Raw genomic sequence first — 19,759 nt, forward strand, 5'->3', positions numbered from 1 at the left:
AAAATATATATATATATATATATCCAGAGAAACCTGTAAGTGCAGATGCTCTTTAAATTAAGTGCTGCAGCACAGTTTTTTTTTACATGGGAGGCAATACTTAAAAAAAATAATTATTACTGAGAGTTTAAACCGTTTAATGGCAATCATCTAATTTGCAGCACACTGCAATCACTGTGATTCTAATGAGATGATGGAAAACTAGCAGTTAAATCTCTCCAAAGTAGGGATGCACCGATACCGATACTGGTATCGGTGCCCATAACGAGTATTTCATCGAGTACTCATACTTGCCCAAATGCTCAGATATCTTCCCCAATACTGGAATTTCTGGTCAGAGAAAGATTTCCTCTGACCGGCAGTGCCATAGGGGAACATGGAGCCACTTCCCGGGCAATCAGTAAGCCAGGTAGCAGGTAATGACCTGCCTCCCAGCTTCCTGATTGCCCGGGAAGCCAGCTCCATGTTGTTTGGCCCCCTTTATTAAAGGGGGAACCCTGATCCAAATAAGCCCTCCTGCCCGCAGACCCCCACAAGCAACGTCCCAGGGCTTGTGGGGAAGAGGTCCTTGTCCGGCTCTTTTCCAGGGGACCCTGGAAAAGCACCCTCCCAGTGCCTAGGCCATGTGGCCTGGCATGGTGGCGGGAGGGGGGTGGGCGCTTGCACGTTGTCGTCCCCCTTTCCTGCCCTGCCAGGCCTGTGCTCACACTAAGGGTCTTGTTAGGAATTTTAGGGGGGACCCCACATTTTATTTTCCCCATTTTTGGGGGTGGGGTTCCTCTTTAAAATTCCTACCAGACCTAAAGGCCTGGCATGACTTTGGGGGAACCCTCCACGTTTGGGGTCCCTCCTGACATTCCTACCAGACCTAAAGCGCCTGGTATGGTTTGGGAGGGGGACCCCACACTGTTTTGTTTTTTTTCTTTTATTAACATGTCATTTTTTTATTCTGCTTGCTACCACCGAGGTAGCAAACAGAATAGCCGAGCCGAATGCCACTCGGCTGCATTTGGCTATTCACTCACTGCCTTTCGGCCCCTATGAAAATAAGGCGAAGGGCAGTGAGTGAACTGCCGGAGGTTCAGCGTCGAATGGCTCCTTAACTTCAGCTCAGCTGAACATGCTGAGCATGTTCAGCTGAACCGAAGCCAGCCAAAGCTAAGCGATGTACGGCTGATTTTAGTCGATGTATGGCTGAAATCAGCCGTACAGGGCCGAAGTGAATAGCTGAACGGCGTTCGGCTCACTTCACTTCCGCAGCTTAGTGAATAACCCCTTTAGTGTGAATAAAGAAAGCATGCTGAGTGCAGGTTTGAAGAGCTTGTGTGTTTGAGGCTGTATAAATTGCAACTAATGGCAATTTAGCAAATTGCCATGGAAACTGAACTCTTGATCATCATCGAACATAATGCAAAGAAATTAATAAAACAGAACTAATTTTTAATTATACTATGAACAAAAGTCCAGTTCAGAATATCTGCATAGAAACTCAGAGATTAAAGAGGCTTAATAACAACAGAATACATAACAGATGTCTGGATGTGGGCTCTGCGTTATTGGCACAACATGATAATTAGGGATATATTAAGCTAGTTGAGAGTTGGTTGATTGGAACAAAACAACTAAAATATTTACCCATTCGGAAAAAATATTTAAGAGCAATGGTAAATACATATGTTAGAATGACCACAGAATCTCAGAACATTAAATGTCCTGATATTAGGTTACTTGATGGATTAATTGGGTTTGATGTAAGTGGACTATACACTGAGTAAATGTTGGCCGATTCTTGAGAAAACAGTGGCAATTCGCCAGGTGGGTGACCTTGTCTGTCGGCTCCCTTCCGACATCCTCCGATTTAAACAATCAAAGGAGACAAGCAGAAAATCCAATTAGATACAGGTACCATTGAGGTATTTTGACAGTCCTATGATTAATACTATAGGGTGAAAGTAAATCATTTCGAACCTCCTTCTCAGTAAGACCCTATTATCACAGTTACAAGTTAACCATCTGTCGCTATAACCTGGATCTAATACACTTACTGCAATATGGTACGAGCAATGGTTTATTCATGATGGATGAAAAGCTATGCACTCACTGCAATGTATTGTGGGGGAGGCACAGTGCAGTTCTACACAAGACAGTGAATCTAAGCAGACAGCTGCACCCTGTTAATTTTATCTTAAACAAGCAGCAATTTCTAATTTCAAATTATTTGCTATACTGCAGAAAATGTACGTAATCGAGATACTGACAAACAGCGGCATTTATAACTAATGGTCCTCAGAACAAAGTTCCCTCCTTCATATTCTACTTAGAATCTGTGTTGTAATGGTGCATTTAACAGTGATCAGTTGAGTGAATTTCAGTCAGCCGTTTTTGGACTTTTTGGACAAGAATGTGTTTACTAAAACGATGCAGAGATCATCATAATCTCATCCTTTATTTCTCATTTTTTACTAGATCACGCAAGAAAATCTAGAGAAAGTTGAGAATAAAGGTGACTTTTTTTCTGGCAGATATGTTTTTGTGATCAAGAAATAATCCTTACCACCATCCTCTTCCCTATTCATAGGAGTGTTCTGCTATTGTCCAAAAACGCTTTGTGGAGCATAAGTCTGCATCAATGCCCTAGCCGGTGGCAGCAAATGAGACTGAACAGCAATCACTAAGAAGCAATGCGCGGGTACAGGTAATGTCCCACTATAACTGATCATTGAGATCGTTTAGAGGCTATTGTACCACTAAGTGGACTAAACATATATGACTGTATGCATGCAGTATACTATATTTATTTTTTAATCTTTTAACATTAATATATTTACAGTATAACCTTAAATGTTGATAAAGTTGTGTGTTTTTTTAACTATGATTAAAGAACAAAACATTCATGGGCACCAATCCTTCACCAATGGTTAGTATGATCAAATGAGTGGTCTTCAAATGCCTTCGTCCTTTTATGAGTAAGGACATGGTAATATCCCAGTAAGATTTGCTCTAACTTTAGTCCAGCACTATTATATGCAAATAAGACTTCTGATTTGAATTTATTTTTTTTCGGTAGACTGAAACACTATGCACTGAGAAATGTGATGGTTGTATGCACATATGTATAGTGAACTACCACCCCCATTTTCAACTTTCCAAACATTCATTCCCATTATAATAAGGAGTCTGAGCAGCCTATTTATGGATAAGGATAAGGTTTAATGACCTTTGATAACCAGGCTTTCCAAATTTTCCTAGCTTGTACCACTGCTTCTATCTTTAGCTTTGTAAAGTCAAAGGTAGCTTTATATCAGTATATTCTATGACATTTCATAAACGGGAGAGCAGAGCAAGAATCTAATAGCTTTCATGGCAGGTTAAGATGAAATGATTATGTCACCATAGATGGTTGAATAATAAAATACAAATATATAGGGTTTTTAAATAATCTAATGTTAACACATTAATGAGAAAGTGGAATATTTGTGTTTGAAGTATTCTCAAGCAATGTGAACTTACTGCAGTCTTTCCCTTTAACTGGATCTGGCAGCCCAGCACATGACTTCCCTTGGTTTGGTACAGCAACTCGCCATCTTGATCCAGTGCTATCACATTCTGTGTATTCATAGTTATAATCACCCTGAAAATACACAAACATGATTATTAGAATTTAGCAGCCTAAATGTATACATGAGATTTAATAAATGCATAAAATGTATGAGATATTTAGAAACTTAACTTACAGCAAACATTCTGAAAACAAACATTGAAGTGGAAGAGACTATATTTTTTTATACCAAGCTTCTAATCTGACAAAAATCTGCGGGGAAATCAGGAATAATACATGGTTGAGTCGAGGTTTTTTGAATCTAATAGTTAAAGTTTACCCACAACTTAGTAGGTGCCTATCTCAAACTGCTATCTTCCTATATCAATATTTGTTGCCCATAGATCTCTTAAGGCCTGGTTCACACCTGAACGTTTTGTAGCGCGTTCAACGCTCGACGAACGCTCTACAAAACGCTCAAACATCTAAATCCCATTGTATTCAATGGGTCTGGTTCACACCTTGCCGTATTTCCGCCCGTCCGAACGCGATACAAAACGGTGCGAAACGCGCGACAAACGCGCATATTCAATACGCCTAGGTGTGAACCCAGCCTTAGGGTCACAGGAATCAAAATAAAAAGTTTGGGCTGCAATTGTCCTATTTATATTTATAGTATTTGACTTCCTTTTATAATTTGAACTATATTCTGTAACAGTAGCAATCCTCAAGCACTCACCGCTCCAATTCTGCCTATGGATTCCCACAATGAAGGTTTCTCGGGTACTGGCAGGATAAGGTGCGCTTTCGCCTGTAGTGATACCGACACAAAAAGGAGCAGCACTCCACGGATCTTCTGACTGGAATCCACGCTTTATTTTAGTGCATATAACAGATTACACCAGACAACTGCACCCCAAATCCTTTAACACGCTTCACCATCAAGGCTTAATCATAGAGATAAGATTTTTACACCTGTGTTTTCAAAAATATAGACCAGCCCTCTCCCTCTTCTACACATAGGTATGGTGAGAGCTGGAATGCGTGGGAGGATTTGGGGTGCGTTTGTCCAGTGTAATCTGTTACAGCACTAAAATAACGTGTGGATTCCAGTCAGAAGATCCTTTGAGTGCGGCTCCTTTTTGGGTCAGTAAATTCTTTAACAATTCTGCTTCCACTTATTCTTTATTAAATGTGGGTCAAGCAGTAAAGTGCATTTCTATATAGGGTTTCATTACATGCAAATCAATACCTTCAGTGCACTGCAGGGACGTCTGATGTAACCCATCAATACATTAACTTGATACCACAATAGATTATGGTGCCATTTTTTACTCCCTTGTTATGCTATAAGATACAACCAATCATACCGTATTGCCAGATGGAAGGAGGAAAAATATGATTGCTTCATATGACATCACATGTGACCAGATGGAGACTCTGATTTTTTTATTTATGCATAATGCTTTGAATTGCAATGTGTCCATGTAGATTTAAGCCACTGCTGTTCACTGTAAGCCATCGCAGACATGAGACCAGACACCCAGTATAGCTGTGAGCACTGGGCAATGTTCAAGATGTGGATAGATACTCTGACACCACAGCTGACACTGCCAACTAATGAATTTCAGTGTGTTGGTTTTATTCCTTGGATAAGACACTACAGTTCCCACAAGATGAAAATTGTGCTCAGCATACCTAATAAACACTAATAAACATACACTTTCTCGAAGGATAGTGCACTTGTATATGTGCAAGTCTACATTTTAAAAATGACCTTGCAGTCATATTGTTGTTAAATGTCTGAATGCTGTCTTAGGCTAATAGTGAGCTTCAGAATCACTGGTAGCAGTAGCATGGACACATGGGTAGCAGCATCAGTGACAGCTACTGGGTTCCTGACCCTGGGAGGTGCCGCTCTGCTCTGACCATGGTGGAACAATGTCTTTTCCTGTTACTAATCCAATGGAAGTACTATCATGTATCATGTAGATGTGAACGGCTAGACGATGCCTCTAATGCTTTCATAGTATGTATGTGTATAGTAGGTGTTATTAGTAAGAGACAATGTGCCACTTTGGTTTATATTTAATATGCAGGAACATGACCATGTCCATATAGATCTAATAGTAGTTACTAGCTACTATCAGATCTACAGTATATGGAGGCAGACAGTTACACCAATACAACAACCTATGATGCTCTCTGCCATTCCTTCACCACAACTGATATCATTAGCTGCCATGCTATAGAAACTCACTGTAGAGAACCACTTTACAAATGTGAGAGAAGAAAAATAGACTACTAAGTGCCTGAAAGTGTCTGGGCAAAGTAAAAAAATATATTCAGTACATCTCTGCAATACATGTACATTGCCTCATGTTTTATCCCTTTAACAATGCTGCAAATAAAGAAAACTATTTGTCGATCTGTCAGATATACAAGGTTCCAAGGTGCGCTAAATTCCTGTTTGAGCTGACAACACATGGTTTCTGCTACACAGAAATCCCAAACAGTGTTTTCAGCCCTGCTCAGCTATCGTCTACTGGACTACAGAACACTTCACCTTCTCATAAAAAAGGGGAGGTGTTGTGGAGTCAAGCAGGGAAGAACTCAGGAAAGGCTGACAAAACTGCTTAGGATTTCAGTGCCACAGCAGTTCTGCTTTGTCAGTCCAGTTTTGTTTTGTCAGTCCAAACAGGAAATTAGGAGAACCCTGGATTTCTGACAGATTAACAGGTAATTTTCTTCAGGAAAAGCCTGGTTTTCTATATTCCAAACTGAATAGCCTGGTTTTCCATATTCCATACTGAATATTTTTTTATCTGCACAGACATATACTTCTTTGTCTATTCAGGTGGCATCACAGCTGTAATGTCTTAGATGGCTCTATTGAGAGGAGACCGACACAAGGATGTCATCCTATTCTTATTATCTAGGTTTATCTGACTACTCAGCCGTACTGCATAATGAAAAACAGTGCTTGCAAGGCACACCTCGGTCTTTGTCCAAGCTATGGCATAAATGACCTATTTTCTCATGTTCTACATGAATAGTGACAGAGGTAGTGGACAAACTGCAAGTGCACTCTAGATCAATTTCATGTATTCATTTCTTATTTTATGGAGACATGTATGTTTGGAAAAGCCTTACCCAGAGATAATTAAATCAATAAGAACCAGCTACTGTGTAAAATGATTATACATCTGCTGGGTCTAGCCAGCCAGTAAACATAAAAAGGTTAATTAATGTTAAATATATACTAACTCACTGTTAATATAAAGGTGTCCATACCTGCTCAGAAAACATTTTGCTCTTATTGCAAGACATTGCTTGTATATTAAGGCAACATTTTTCAGAAATGTTTGCTTGTCTTGCAAAACACTCTCAAACCAAGTTACTTGTAAACCAAGGTATTACTGTAGTAGCATTCTTATGGCAGTAGTGCAGCTACCATTGTTTAATGTGAGCTGCTACAGAGTCAAGGAGGCTACAGAGTGACAGATGGTAGCATTCTTATGGCAATAGTGCAGCTACCGTTTTCTCTTCATTTTTACATAATCAATAACTACTTAGGGCTGCAACAACTAATCGACATAATCGATTATAATCGATTATTGAAAAAGTTGTCAACTTTTTCAATAATCGATTAATCGGCTTCCGATTGGTTGGCCCTGTTCACGGCTCCACACACGCTGCACGCCACACCTCCTCCCCACCTCAAGCTCGCCGATGCCAGGCCTGGCCGCATCCACACGCCGCACCTCCTCCCGCCTCACGCTCAGTGCTCGCCCAAATCCACGATCGGCACAGGTGCGCGGGGAGAAGAAGTAAGGAGGAGCAGGCGTGAGGGAATGACAATAGGCCCGATCTCAGAAACAAGTTGCTGGAAGACTGCTCAGGTAAGCCTGCACTTTCCCACACATGGTGCTCTATAATGTATTGCTGGGATTTGTATTCCTCTATACCTGATGGTACATTGTGATGTATATTAGATCAGCTATAGAGGAATACAAATCCCAGCAATACATTGTACACTGTATGTATAATGTATTGCTGGGATTTGTTGTATTCCTTTGTAGCTGGTGGTATTCTGCATTGCGCTGTATGGAGGACTACAAATCAAGGAATAATATATTATACAGCGCAATGCGGAATACCACCAGCTATAGACGAGTACAACAAATCCCAGCAATAATACATTATACAGCGCAATGCAGACTACCACTAGCTATAGAGGACTACAACACCCAGCAATAGTACATTATACAGCACAATGCAGAATACTACCAGCTATAATGTACTATTGCTGGGATTTGTTGTATTCCTCTATTGATGGTGGTATTCTGCATTGTGCTGTATAATGTACTATTGCTGGGTTTTGTAGTCCTCTATAGGCGGTGCCATTCTACATTAATTGCTGTATAATTTTACACTTTTCATTTCACTATATTGCACACCACACTTTTTTTTTCCTTTTCTTTACTTCCACCGCTCCAAGCTTGCTCCTGTGATGGACTACAATCTCAATACAAACTAGTAGTCCATCACTGGAGCCATTTTTAAAAATGTATTTAATTTTTTTAACCGATTAATCGAACTCAATAATCGTCCAACTAATCGATTTTGAAAATAATCGTTAGCTGCAGCTCTATAACTACTAATGCTATTCAGTCTCATTGAATGCAATACAGCCAGATTCATCAGGTTTTCACAGTGTTTGTGAACAACACTGCAGCCTCTTGTCACATGATTGTGTGATGTCCACTCTCCCTCTCTCAAAACGACAGGGGGCAATGTCCAGAACTAGGGACCTCTTTCCAGCATTTTCCCTGATTCAGGGCCATTCAGATAATTAAAATTCTGTAGACAACATGCCTTTGTTCTACCTGTTTCTGAATGAAACTGATGGGCCTAACAACTTTCAACATTGTTCAACTGAAACCTTTATTTCTTGGAGTCAAATTGTCCAATTGCTCACTACAGATTCCATGCTTGTGTATAACCCACTGCATGTTCTTGCTCCCCAAGCAATCCATCCCATGCTCAATGTGCAGACAATGTAGAGAAAAGGGAAGCCGCACTCCAAGATAAAAGCCAATATAAATATTCACTGATCCATCTGCTAAAAATGGCAATGTCACCTGAACCTCCACCCTCTGCCACATTTCACTCAGCAATGAGCTTATTCATATAGTTTACTATTAAGCTCACTGCTGAGCAAAATGTGTTAGATGGCACAGGTGCAGCGTACTTTGCCACTTGTACCAGATGCATCAATATACTGTATATTGATATCGGCTTTTATCTTGGCCTGGGGCTTCCCTTTTCTCTGTGATTGCACACTTTATTTTTTAGACTTTATTACCAGAATTATTAAAAAAAGGTGAAGTGAGCCAAAAGACCAACCAGGCCATTCTTGTACAGCATGGTAAAGTAGAGAACCCCAAATATAGCATGCTTTCCTAAAACAGAAGGGAAGTACACATCATCATTTACAAATACAAAAACAGAAAGTTTCGTTTAGGAAAGATAGGGTAGCCATACAAATCATTTCAACTGGATAACTGTGCATCAAGAACTGTTGGATTTTAGCATAGAAGCGGACTACTTTTACAGTTTCATTTATTCCATGCCGTGTACAGGGACGGTGCTGCCACTAGGCAAACTAGGCAGCCGCCTAGGGCTCACTGCTGCCTAGGGAGCAGCCTCGACCACTCCCCCCCCCTCTATTTTAAATTGCAAAAGCCAATAGCAGGCTGGCTATTGTACCTGCCCACAAACTGAGAGATAACTGTCTCTCACAGGTCCGCTCCTCTGCTTAGTTGCTGGCGTTTCAATAGCCAGTCTGCTATTGGCTATTTACAGTTAAAATAGCCAACATTTAGCCTTGCGTACACCTTTTTTTAAACTTATCCGTTATCAACACTGCAAAGTTAGTGACACATGCTTGGTGCCGGAGGTGTACCCAACTATAAAAGCAAGTCACCTTAGGATGAGCCCTGCAAAAAGTAATACACACATATAGACAGTAATGGATGCACGCTTAGCCAAATGGGCAAAAAAGAATAATTTGCCCAAATAAACTCTTTGCTTTTTGGATTTGTGTTGGGAACAATAACATGTAAATACCATGTACTCTTGAAGTACTGGTCACTTAGTAACTAAGGGAAATATTACAGCTTCCCTGCAGGTAGACCAAGGAAAAGGTTATTTCTAATCATAGTGTACCTTTAATCTGCTCATTTAAGGAAATAAAAAAGTAGGTGTGAAAGTACTAAATGTGCAACTATTCCAATATTTTGGAAAAACAAAGTTCACCCTATGCAATACTGCAGGAAATCTGTATCATTGTCAGGAAACAGATGAAAATAAAACACTGGATGTGCACCGGCAGTACAGTAGAAAGGAATGTTTTCTGCACTCATTTAAACTTGAATATTTTCAGTCTACCTTTCTACCAGGGTGCTAGGATAGAATAGGGAAGGATTAGAACCTTTCTCATGGTTTTATTACTGCTGTGTTCCCACTGAGGGGATTTCTATGCTCTTACTGTTCCAGGTGGCATATTTTACTGGGACAGAAGTGAAGAAAAATATACTCAACAGGAAGATAGAACATAATGGAAAAAAAACAATGACAGTAGATCTAACCTTTTTAAACCCTAGGAAGTTTTATTAAACCTTTAACTGACGTGTCCCCATGTGACTGGGAAGAAAATGAGGGGAATCAGAAGCAATAAAAACACATTTTGTTAAAAAAGTGGGGAAGAGTTAGAACTTCTGTCATGTTTTTTGAAATATTTAATTTCACCTCTCTCACAGTTCAGGTGACAGCCCGTGCATCAAGGTTTGGCAGGGGGTCACAAGTAAGGGGCAATGTTTTTAAAGGGATAAAGCAATAGAGGGTATGCTGATACTCCAAAAGTCCTAAACGCCAAGTCCTCTTTTTTGGCCTGACAGCAAAAGTTTCACAGTGTAGAGCAATGTTTCGGAACACAATCAGGTTCCTTCCTCAGGCAAACATTGTGAATGCTTTTAAAGGGGACACAGACAACATTTAAATAAGCTTACATGCAAACAGTGAAGCAATCAACTTTTCATCAAACTTTCCACTTACTTATAGAATAGGTTAAAAGGACAGATGTAGCTAGGCAAAGCAGGATAGCCCTGACATCTCTCAGTGTGGTAATAGAGTCAGACTCTTCAGAAATTCCAAAGCGTTCCCATGTCAACTAAGAGTTTTAATACTTCAAGTGTATTCCGGATATACCGCTGAAAATACATGAAGCTGGATGTTCCTGGAATAACGACCCTGACAACCTGCCAGATTGAAGCTGAAGAGGTTCTAGTTCACAGTGCTCTTCAAAAACTGAACTTTTAACACCATCGCACAGTATAGACCCAAGAACGTCAAAGAGAAACCTAATTGCTGCGCCGTACTGTGCTTAGCCATGAACCATTGCTCATGAGCATAAGTGAGAATAGGGGCATAGGCTGACTTATAAACTGCAATGCTGGCCCGTAGCTTCCTTGCTGCTAACCTATTTGAACATGTAAAAATCAACCTATCTGGATACAAGGGCAAAGACTGGACTGTTTAGAGTTAGCCTAGAGTCATACTGAGTGCTTTCTAGAATTCTAACCATACATGTATTAGTCTAGGATATAGTAAGAACCTCTATCAGTTTTTGTTTTTTTGTGCTCTCTGTGTCTCCATTGGGGAGATAGCAGTTATTTTACTTTCAACACCAGATGGCTCCACTGCAAAAGGAGAAGAATAAAAAAAAGTCTACACAGAGCCAAAAACTAATAGGGGCTGTAATCATAGTGGCACCATTTACCAAAATAGGAAGTGACAGTGAAATCTTCCTAATGGATACAGAAGGACAACAAAGGTCCTAACCTTTCTCCACATGATCCAAAAAAACATTTAGCTGGACTTGTATTTTATTCATTGTTTGTTTGTCCGTCCTACACATTACAGCAACTTGTATTCTTCCATTTCCAGTGGCTCAACTCAGGCTAAAAATATGCATGATGGAAAAAATGAAACACTACATTTTCCTTTTTTGTTTCCACATGTGTGTCCTTTTATGGCCCAAAAACACCCTAACAGACTCCTGGCTCTTGCTTGCGTATGGACCTGTGTGTGCACATCTGCTTGTGAAAAGGACATTAGACTGTCATCTGAGGCAAACACACTGAGTTTTAAATACTTTCTGTAAAGCATTCCATAATATGTTGCACAGGTAATACAGGTTTGTGTTTTCCAAAAATGTCAGGCACCCTTCTCTTAATAAATAGAATGAGTAATCTTTGTTATATGGTTGACACTCTCCAGGTCACCAGATGAAGACCGATGAAACTCAATAACCAGCCTCTGTCTGAGCAGCGGGGATTTCAGTCTTTAACACTTTGTGCAGCATGAGACACTGAGGGTTGTATAAAAAGCAACGGCCACCCAAAAGGCAGTATAAGGAAATACACAGGGGGGGGATTTATCAAAACTGGAACAGACAGAATCTGGAGCAGTTGCCCATGGCAACCAATCAGCTTCTCTCTTCAGTCTGTTCATCTAAGATTTTAAAATGAAAGAGAGAAGCTTATTGGTTGTCATGCAAATCTGCTCCAGATTTTTTCCGCTCCAGTTTTGATAAATTCCCCCCAATATGTCTTCTGAAAACCTGTTTCCAGTAAAAGACGCCTCTCCATAGAGAACAGAAATATATATTTTTATTAATGCTGAATTCACTTGTACAAATACTACTAAAAAAGATAAGTGAACCGTCTTAAAGCTAACCTGTGCTTTGCCCATTTAATATTGCCACTCCGGGTAGTTCATAGACGTCAGCGACTTGTGGCTTACAAAGGACGTTACTTCGCTCCCAGCAGCTGAAAGGAGAAGCGTGGGAGTGAAAGGAAGGTAAGGATATGTTGCTGGGGAGTGCTAAGTTAAAGTACACCTGTTGCTTTGTCCTAAATGAAATGCATTTTTGTGGATTAAGTGGTGTTAGACCTGCCCAGTTTTATTTTGCTAAACTATTAAACCGCTCCCACTCTCAGATCTCTACAACATAACGACTAATCATTCTGTAGTCCAACATAACAACAAGGAGGACTCTTTGAAATAATACAGGAAGTGTGCAGATGACACAGGACAGCTCTGAACGTCTGACAACATTAACAGGTTTTCTTTGCACTCATCAATAGATATTGCAAAAAGTTTTAGTGACATATTGAACAAAGCATAAGGAACAACTAAGGCCATACACGTGTAGTTGAACAACAGAAAATCTACTAGATTCGCCCATCCACACTAAACAGTTTATTGTATTTACACAGTTGCGACACCCATGGCTATTTGAAAACCCGAAGTGTGGTTGCCTCTGGTGGCTGTTCGGCCAACAATCTTCCCCCCAACTCTTTTGATTTTTCAATCAACTTTTGTTGAACCCTGTAGGGCTGACTGCCTTAGCCATGGCTCCTATTTTGTCCGTTTCAATAGGAATCAGTTCATTGTTTGGGTTTACATGCTCTTTAAGATTATCAACATAATATACTTAACAGCTGCTACTAAGATAATATTATCATCCCCAAAAAAATACCCCAAAAACCTATTCTCTACTCATTGTGATTTATTTGGCTCAATGTTATTGGTTGAAATCACATTTAAAGCACATTTCTCAGGCTGTGGTTACATGTGATAACTAGTAACTAGAGTAACTATTAACCTGTAGTGGGGTTTTTTTCTATTTAAATAGGGAGGGTGTAGCACATCAATCTTGTTTACATTGTTTAGCAATACACAGGAAAGATAAGGCACTGAGCTAAACATATGGGCATGCAGCTGTTGGAGGCTTTGTTCTGCACACAACACCGACCACAAGACCTTTGTTCTGGTATAGTGTACATATATGTAGCCATGTGCAAAGCTACAGATCTTTCATAAGCTTACTGAAATATTGGTATTAGGCCCCATTCACACCAGATGAAAAAAAGATGCTCACGCAAGGACATCTGAAAATGAATGGGAATGAATGGGAGCAGTTCACACCAGTGTGTTGCAGTGATGTCCGCTGCCCTGCTCTGAAAAAAGTAGAGCAGGCTCTATTTTATTTCCACGTAAAGCAATGCAATGCGTGTTTAACACGTGTCAACACAACACAATGGACATCAACGCGAGGCAGAACCAATACCGTATATGGCTTACAGTATAAGTTAAACAAAAAAGTGCAATTTAACGCAATGTAAGGCAACAAATTATACCGTACTATGCCAACGCAAGTGAACGCACTTGCGGTGAGTCACATCCAATGCACACATTTCTGTGAGAATGCACCCTTAATCCATATCCCTTGATTTGATGTTTTCTAATAAACTTGTGTATCACCACATTTTACCACTAAGTCATGGTCATGTCTTTATTCGTGTTACGATTTTGGGAAAGAGGTAAGTGAAGTGTCATCCAGACCTCAACATATATGAAAAAGAGATCTCCTCTCTTTTTAGCCCCAACAAATGTGTTTTTGTGTCCCATGGTTCTTAACATGTTCTGCTAGGTTACTTATTATATCCTTTTGTACATATCATACCGTAGGCATTTTGTACTTAAATTATGCTCCCTGTATTGTATATTGTTTCCCTTATTTTTTGTAATAATTTTGTGAAAGAAAAAGAGATCTCCTCACATTGTTCCCACAGAAATTAAAGCTTGTGTGTCTGGGACCTTTTGGAAGCTGGTAATCAACACGAAAGCTGACTATACAGCAGTAGAACTTTGTTGGAAAAGGTTCTTTTCAGAACGTTCGCTAGATTTTCAGAAAGTTAATTGGTGTTACAATTGATTTTAACCATAGTGACAAAAAAAAACGGGACAAGATGGAAAATTTTTCTCAAACAAACAAAATTCTAACAGTGAATGTGGTTTTCATTCGAAAATCTATTTACTCCAAAATCAAATGTTAAAATTAAACTAAATTTTGAACCACGTTTCACAAGTCTCTGTGAAACGTGAATGTTCTGACCAGATTTCTCGGATGAAAGTTCATTCGAAAATCTACCAGCGCATGCCTTGGAAAGTTATTTATCTTTAATTAGGCAGGCCTTATCAGCCTTGTTTCAGAAACACACAGCCTCCTTTCAGCACCCATAAAGCCTGAGTCATGCTACTGTCTTTAATCACTGCTATTTACAAACCATTGCTACACCAGGAATCAGCAATCGGTTACTTGCTTTACGAAGGATTAAAGCGAGTAAGTAAATGTAACAATGGTATAGCACAATTGGGAACACAATAATAAATAAGGACACTGCAATGTGTGATCACAGAGGTGCTCATGGGTGCTTGTGGTGTGCTGGGGTAGGGCATCCCATTCATTTGAATGGGCTACCTATTTCAGCTAAATCGAAGTCCAATCACTTTTTTTTTAATTGTTTCGAGCCACATTGCATGGTAATCGGTTAACAGCACAGCAGCGCACCTAATATTGCAACATGCAATGCCATGTAAAGATGTGAACGCAGCCTAAGATATTATTAGCTTCTCCCAAAACTGTTGCTTTTTATAGCTTCTGTGAGTTGAGATTACATACCTTCTTCAATACAGTGTTGATAATATATACCATGCAGGAAGTGTATGTCAGCACTCTGCATTACTGACAAAGGTTTATTTGCCAGCAGGTGTTTTTGAAAAGGTGTCTCTGCTGGCTTTCATCACACTGCCACAGCAAGTGTGTCAATGAGTGTGGGGGAAGGGAAGGCCACCTTCTTATTCTTGTATCTAATAAGCAGTATACGTGCTGCATGTATCTGCATAATTCTCCCAAAAGTGGCTCTATATATAACTAAACAGAAACATATGGGCCCATTCACACTACAACTTTGTGCTAAATGCATGGTACAACCTGTTTAGTGCACGCTCTCACACAGTGCACCTAATGTGTGGCACCATGTGCTAGATGTGTTACATTGCCATTCATTTGAAAGGCATCCCAACACACCTCCCAGTTTCGCGTGCATTGCAGCACAGCGCAACACTACAATACTGTACATTGTGTTGTGGTGAAAAAAGTAGTGCAGGGGAATTACATTTCTTTTAGCTCCCTAGACAAAATTAGTGCTTAACCCTTGCAGTGTGGGGGTAGCCCCACTGCAAGGGTTAAGATTTGCTTTGCTTCAAATCTGCTTTAAGAATCTTGCGGTGTTCATACTAAAATGGTTGCCCCAAAAAAGAAACCTGGGAGCGTATAAAATGTGTTATTCAAACAGGTTCTGCATAGGAATATTTCAATCACTACCTTTCTTCAAAAAAAAGATTGCCTGCGGCTGCTGTCATTCACCCAAAGGCAGTAATCTGACCAGCCATGTCACCCGTTTATACGAATGGCAGGGTTATCATGCAACCCCTGAGTGCGGCAAAATACAAAACAGGTGCAGAAATAGCATGATTTTTTACAACTAAATAAACAGATAACTACCAAACATGCAAACATACTGTTGTATGAGTAATATTTAACGCTTCAACTTTGAGATCACCAGCAACAAAAGGCAAGTCTATTGGCTTCATACAACTGCATCTGACAGCCTGCTGCACCACAGAGATAAATGCGGTGTCCTGCGTGTTTTCAAGTCATGTGATTGCTATACTGTTCTCAGGAATTTGCTCCAGGGAGCAGGGCCTTGTAAAGGTAGACTTTTCAGTAAGGCGTGAGAGCAATTGAGTATGTATAGTTTAATCACTGTTTTTCAAAATGCTCAGTGGTAAAGAAAATTATTCAATGTTCCTTTTAAAAATCAATGATCCTAGATGTTGAGAATCACATACAGCTGAAACGACATATTGTAACGCATTAATTATTTAATTAGAATGTTCATATGACAAACATAAATATCCCATAGCTGTTAAATAGCAATTTTTCACATTTCAAATGGATATTTAAATATTGAATGCCTCTCCTTCTCATGAACTGGTATTTTACCTGCAACTCACATGGCCTATTTTTCTGTTCTCCTTTAACAGACAACTCATAGAACATCACAATTACTTCAAGACAGAGTTAATGATATTATAAAGAGTGATAGGTGGAAGTACAGTAGAACAGGTTGGTTTCACAAACCATCATGTTCTTGGACAAACATCTGCTTTGGCGACTGGATTAGGGTGACCCATCTGCCTATATGTGATGGGGCATGTTCCTGACACTCATTAACTCTAGAAAATCTGCTTTGATGGGTAGTGAAATGACTTCAACATTACAGAACAAGTCCAGTTGAAAATGATCACCAACGTAAAATAATTCAGTTAAAAGCACATGAAAATCAAGTATTTTAAATGTTTATTTACAGTATTTTTCCTTTCCATAAACAATTTTAACTACTTTAGAGAAAACATTTCACTAACACAGCCCCCTCCCTTCTTGTACATCATATCTCTTTACTTTTCTGGGAGCATCTAAATACTTTCTGTGTTGGTCCAGCTCCTCTGCCCCTCCCTTCTCCTCAGTACATAACCTTTATGTAGCAGCTGGGGGGAGAAGCAAAACGGAATATTATACTTGATTGACAGCTCTGAGTCTGCTGGGGCACCTGACATCAACATCCAAGATGGTGGCACTCAGCAGCACTCTCAGGGCTGCTGGACGTCTATGCAAAGGTGGATTTTACAGGTAAATACTGTGCCTAAAATACATTAAATGGACATATAATCTTATGGGAAGACTACAGTCTGCTGATATGAATAGTCTAGAAAAAGGGTATTTTTAAAGTAGTATTTAACTCTCAAACTTGTTTTCAATAATGAATCCAGATCAAGCAAATATACATTGCCCTGCAAACTATTTCTTTCACAAATGTTTGCCCAAGCACTTACAGCCATCATGTTTCCAAATAACTGGCTCCAACTCTCTCAGCTCAACTTTCCTTAACTGTCTGTCAAGTACAAGATCACAAGGCACAGAGCAGTCTCCAGCAGCCGTCTTCCTACTAGCTTGAAGAAGGGAGAAAGGAGGTTGGATGGAGGAGCAGGGTGCAGTGGATTATCTTGCCTTGCTGTGTCTCTGTGTTTGTAGGAACACACACAGCTTACTAGCACACACAAGGGTGGCTCCATGAAACAGGATATCAGGACCAGCGCTTAGGGGACCAGTTGATTCTGCAGGAAACTAAAACTTTTAAACATCAAGAAGCAGCATCTATTGTAAGTGATTTCACCAGCATTTGGTATAGCTTAAAAACATTTTGACTTTGATATCACTATTAATATTATATATAAATATATTATACATTATAGTATACAATAGCATATATAATGAAGTCCCTAAAAGGGTATTATTCTTGTTTGTTCACAGTAACCCTTTAAAATTAGTATATTAAACGCCAACTCAAGTCAAAACTTTTTTTTTCCAGATTTGGGTAGAGCACGGAAGGTTATGTACCAATGTCAAGCTGATTTTGCTGCCTGTCTATCCACTAAAGAGACAATCCTCTACTTTCCTGTCCCTGGAGGTACTGTAAGGGGTTAAAAAGTATTGAAGCCTCAGAATTAAAAATAATTGCAATATACATGTTTTTAATCTGTGTTCTTTTCAAGGTCCTTGGCTGGGACAAAAGAAAAGATTGCACTGCTGAAACTACGTAGGTAGGACGGCCTAAGATGCTTTGCACAAATCAACGCTTTGAAGCTTGCTTGACCAGGATATATGACGCGAAGACGGCACCCAGCCAGAAGTGAATTATCATAAACAACTATAAAAGATTTATGCACCTTAGATTTAGTTAGAGACTCTTTCAGACAGGAGGGGGGACAGTTCCAACTCCATGCATTGTCTGTATAGATTCTCCCATGCGCATGTAAATAAAGCAGAGTGAAGACTTTTTCTATAACAATCTTTGAGTCCGTGGAGGTTATTTTTAAATACAATAGAGCAATCTCTTTTTCCTCCCACAGTACCTTTCCCCAAGACAGCAAGTGAGAAGTACTTTCCGTTAGAGAAACCCTAACCCTTCCCCATTCTGACCACAGCCAAAATACCTTGTCTGGTGCGGTCCAACTGTATTGTAGAAGGCCGGGTTTTTATCCGGGAACAGAAGTAAAATACGTGGTATGAGAATGCAGAGTGAGGTGTATAAGTGGCCTCTGCAATTGTCTGTTACCAACTAGGTCTTATTTTCGGGGTAGGTCTTATATTACAGAAATCCCTGAAGATAGCGCTAGGTCTTACTTTCGGGGTAGGTCTTACTTTTGGGGAAGCAGGGTAGTTGCCTTTCCGCACAGTTGCTTTAAATGAAAAATCTAAATGGCTTTGGCTCCAAAGACACTTTTATTTCCAAAATGTATGTTATACGTGAGGCTCAATATGTCTGGCTCCTTCATTGTTGTCACTTTTAAACAAAAGATAGTTGCTACAGCATAATTTAATGAGACAAAAACTGTAAGCCACAGGGACTATAGGGAAACACCTGTCTCTTTTAGCATGTCGATGTTTTCAAGATTATGCTAAATGAATTGCCTGAAGGTGAAGAGAATTTCCGTGTGTCACACCCCTAATGGCATGGGCTCTTCAAAATCCCACTGGCCGTGTACCTCCCATGCAGGCAGACAGAAATGTTCCACTGTTTTCCCAGGACCTGCTAATCCTGTAACCTAAATAGATTATAACGAGCATTGCTGATAATATGTGTATTATATGGTTTACTCTAAATTGTCTTTTAGCACTACTGATGAACAAGGGCAGGGAGGTTCTGCTCTGCAGATCCTTTTATACGTATCTGCTTAAAATTGTTATATGATTAAAAAGGAGCCAATTAGTATCTTCTATTTTACACAAAGCACTCTGTGAAAAGGGTATCTAAAACCTAACAATTAACTTCTCATTTGCTACATTTTGGTCTGGTATATATACAAAAGTGTTTTGTTATATCTCTTCAATAAGTTCAAAAAATACCTTGTATCTCCTTCCGGAAATCTTGTGAACTGATAACGTTCTGTGTTATCTGCCTGTGCTGACTGTTATCAGTTACATTATTTTCAGCTATCTAACTAAAGGGACCCTGCTACTGTTATAGAGAATAAGCAACTGGTAAGGATCTATACCCCTATCTTGTTTCTTTTGTATTGATACAGAAGGATGAGTGAAAGTTGTAATCCTAAAACTGGAATTGTGTTACTGGCAGAATCACTAGGTGAAAATGAAAAGTTTGAAAAGAGTAAACTAACACAGCC

The 19,759-nt window shown here is 39.7% G+C and overlaps 1 protein-coding gene across 1 annotated transcript in view; it reads right to left on the reverse strand.

Annotated features, from left to right (window-relative positions):
- KIAA1324L (KIAA1324 like) overlaps positions 1-19,759 on the reverse strand; it is a 73,305-nt gene that overhangs the window by 34,980 nt on the left and 18,566 nt on the right. The window contains exon 2 of the mRNA XM_018565039.1: positions 3,511-3,631. Coding sequence (XP_018420541.1) covers positions 3,511-3,631 — 121 coding nt within the window. The remainder of the gene's footprint in view (positions 1-3,510; positions 3,632-19,759) is intronic.

The sequence above is a fragment of the Nanorana parkeri genome, unplaced genomic scaffold (genome assembly GCF_000935625.1).
Source record: "Nanorana parkeri isolate BGI_ZX_2015 unplaced genomic scaffold, ASM93562v1 scaffold808, whole genome shotgun sequence".
NCBI lineage: Eukaryota > Metazoa > Chordata > Amphibia > Anura > Dicroglossidae > Nanorana > Nanorana parkeri.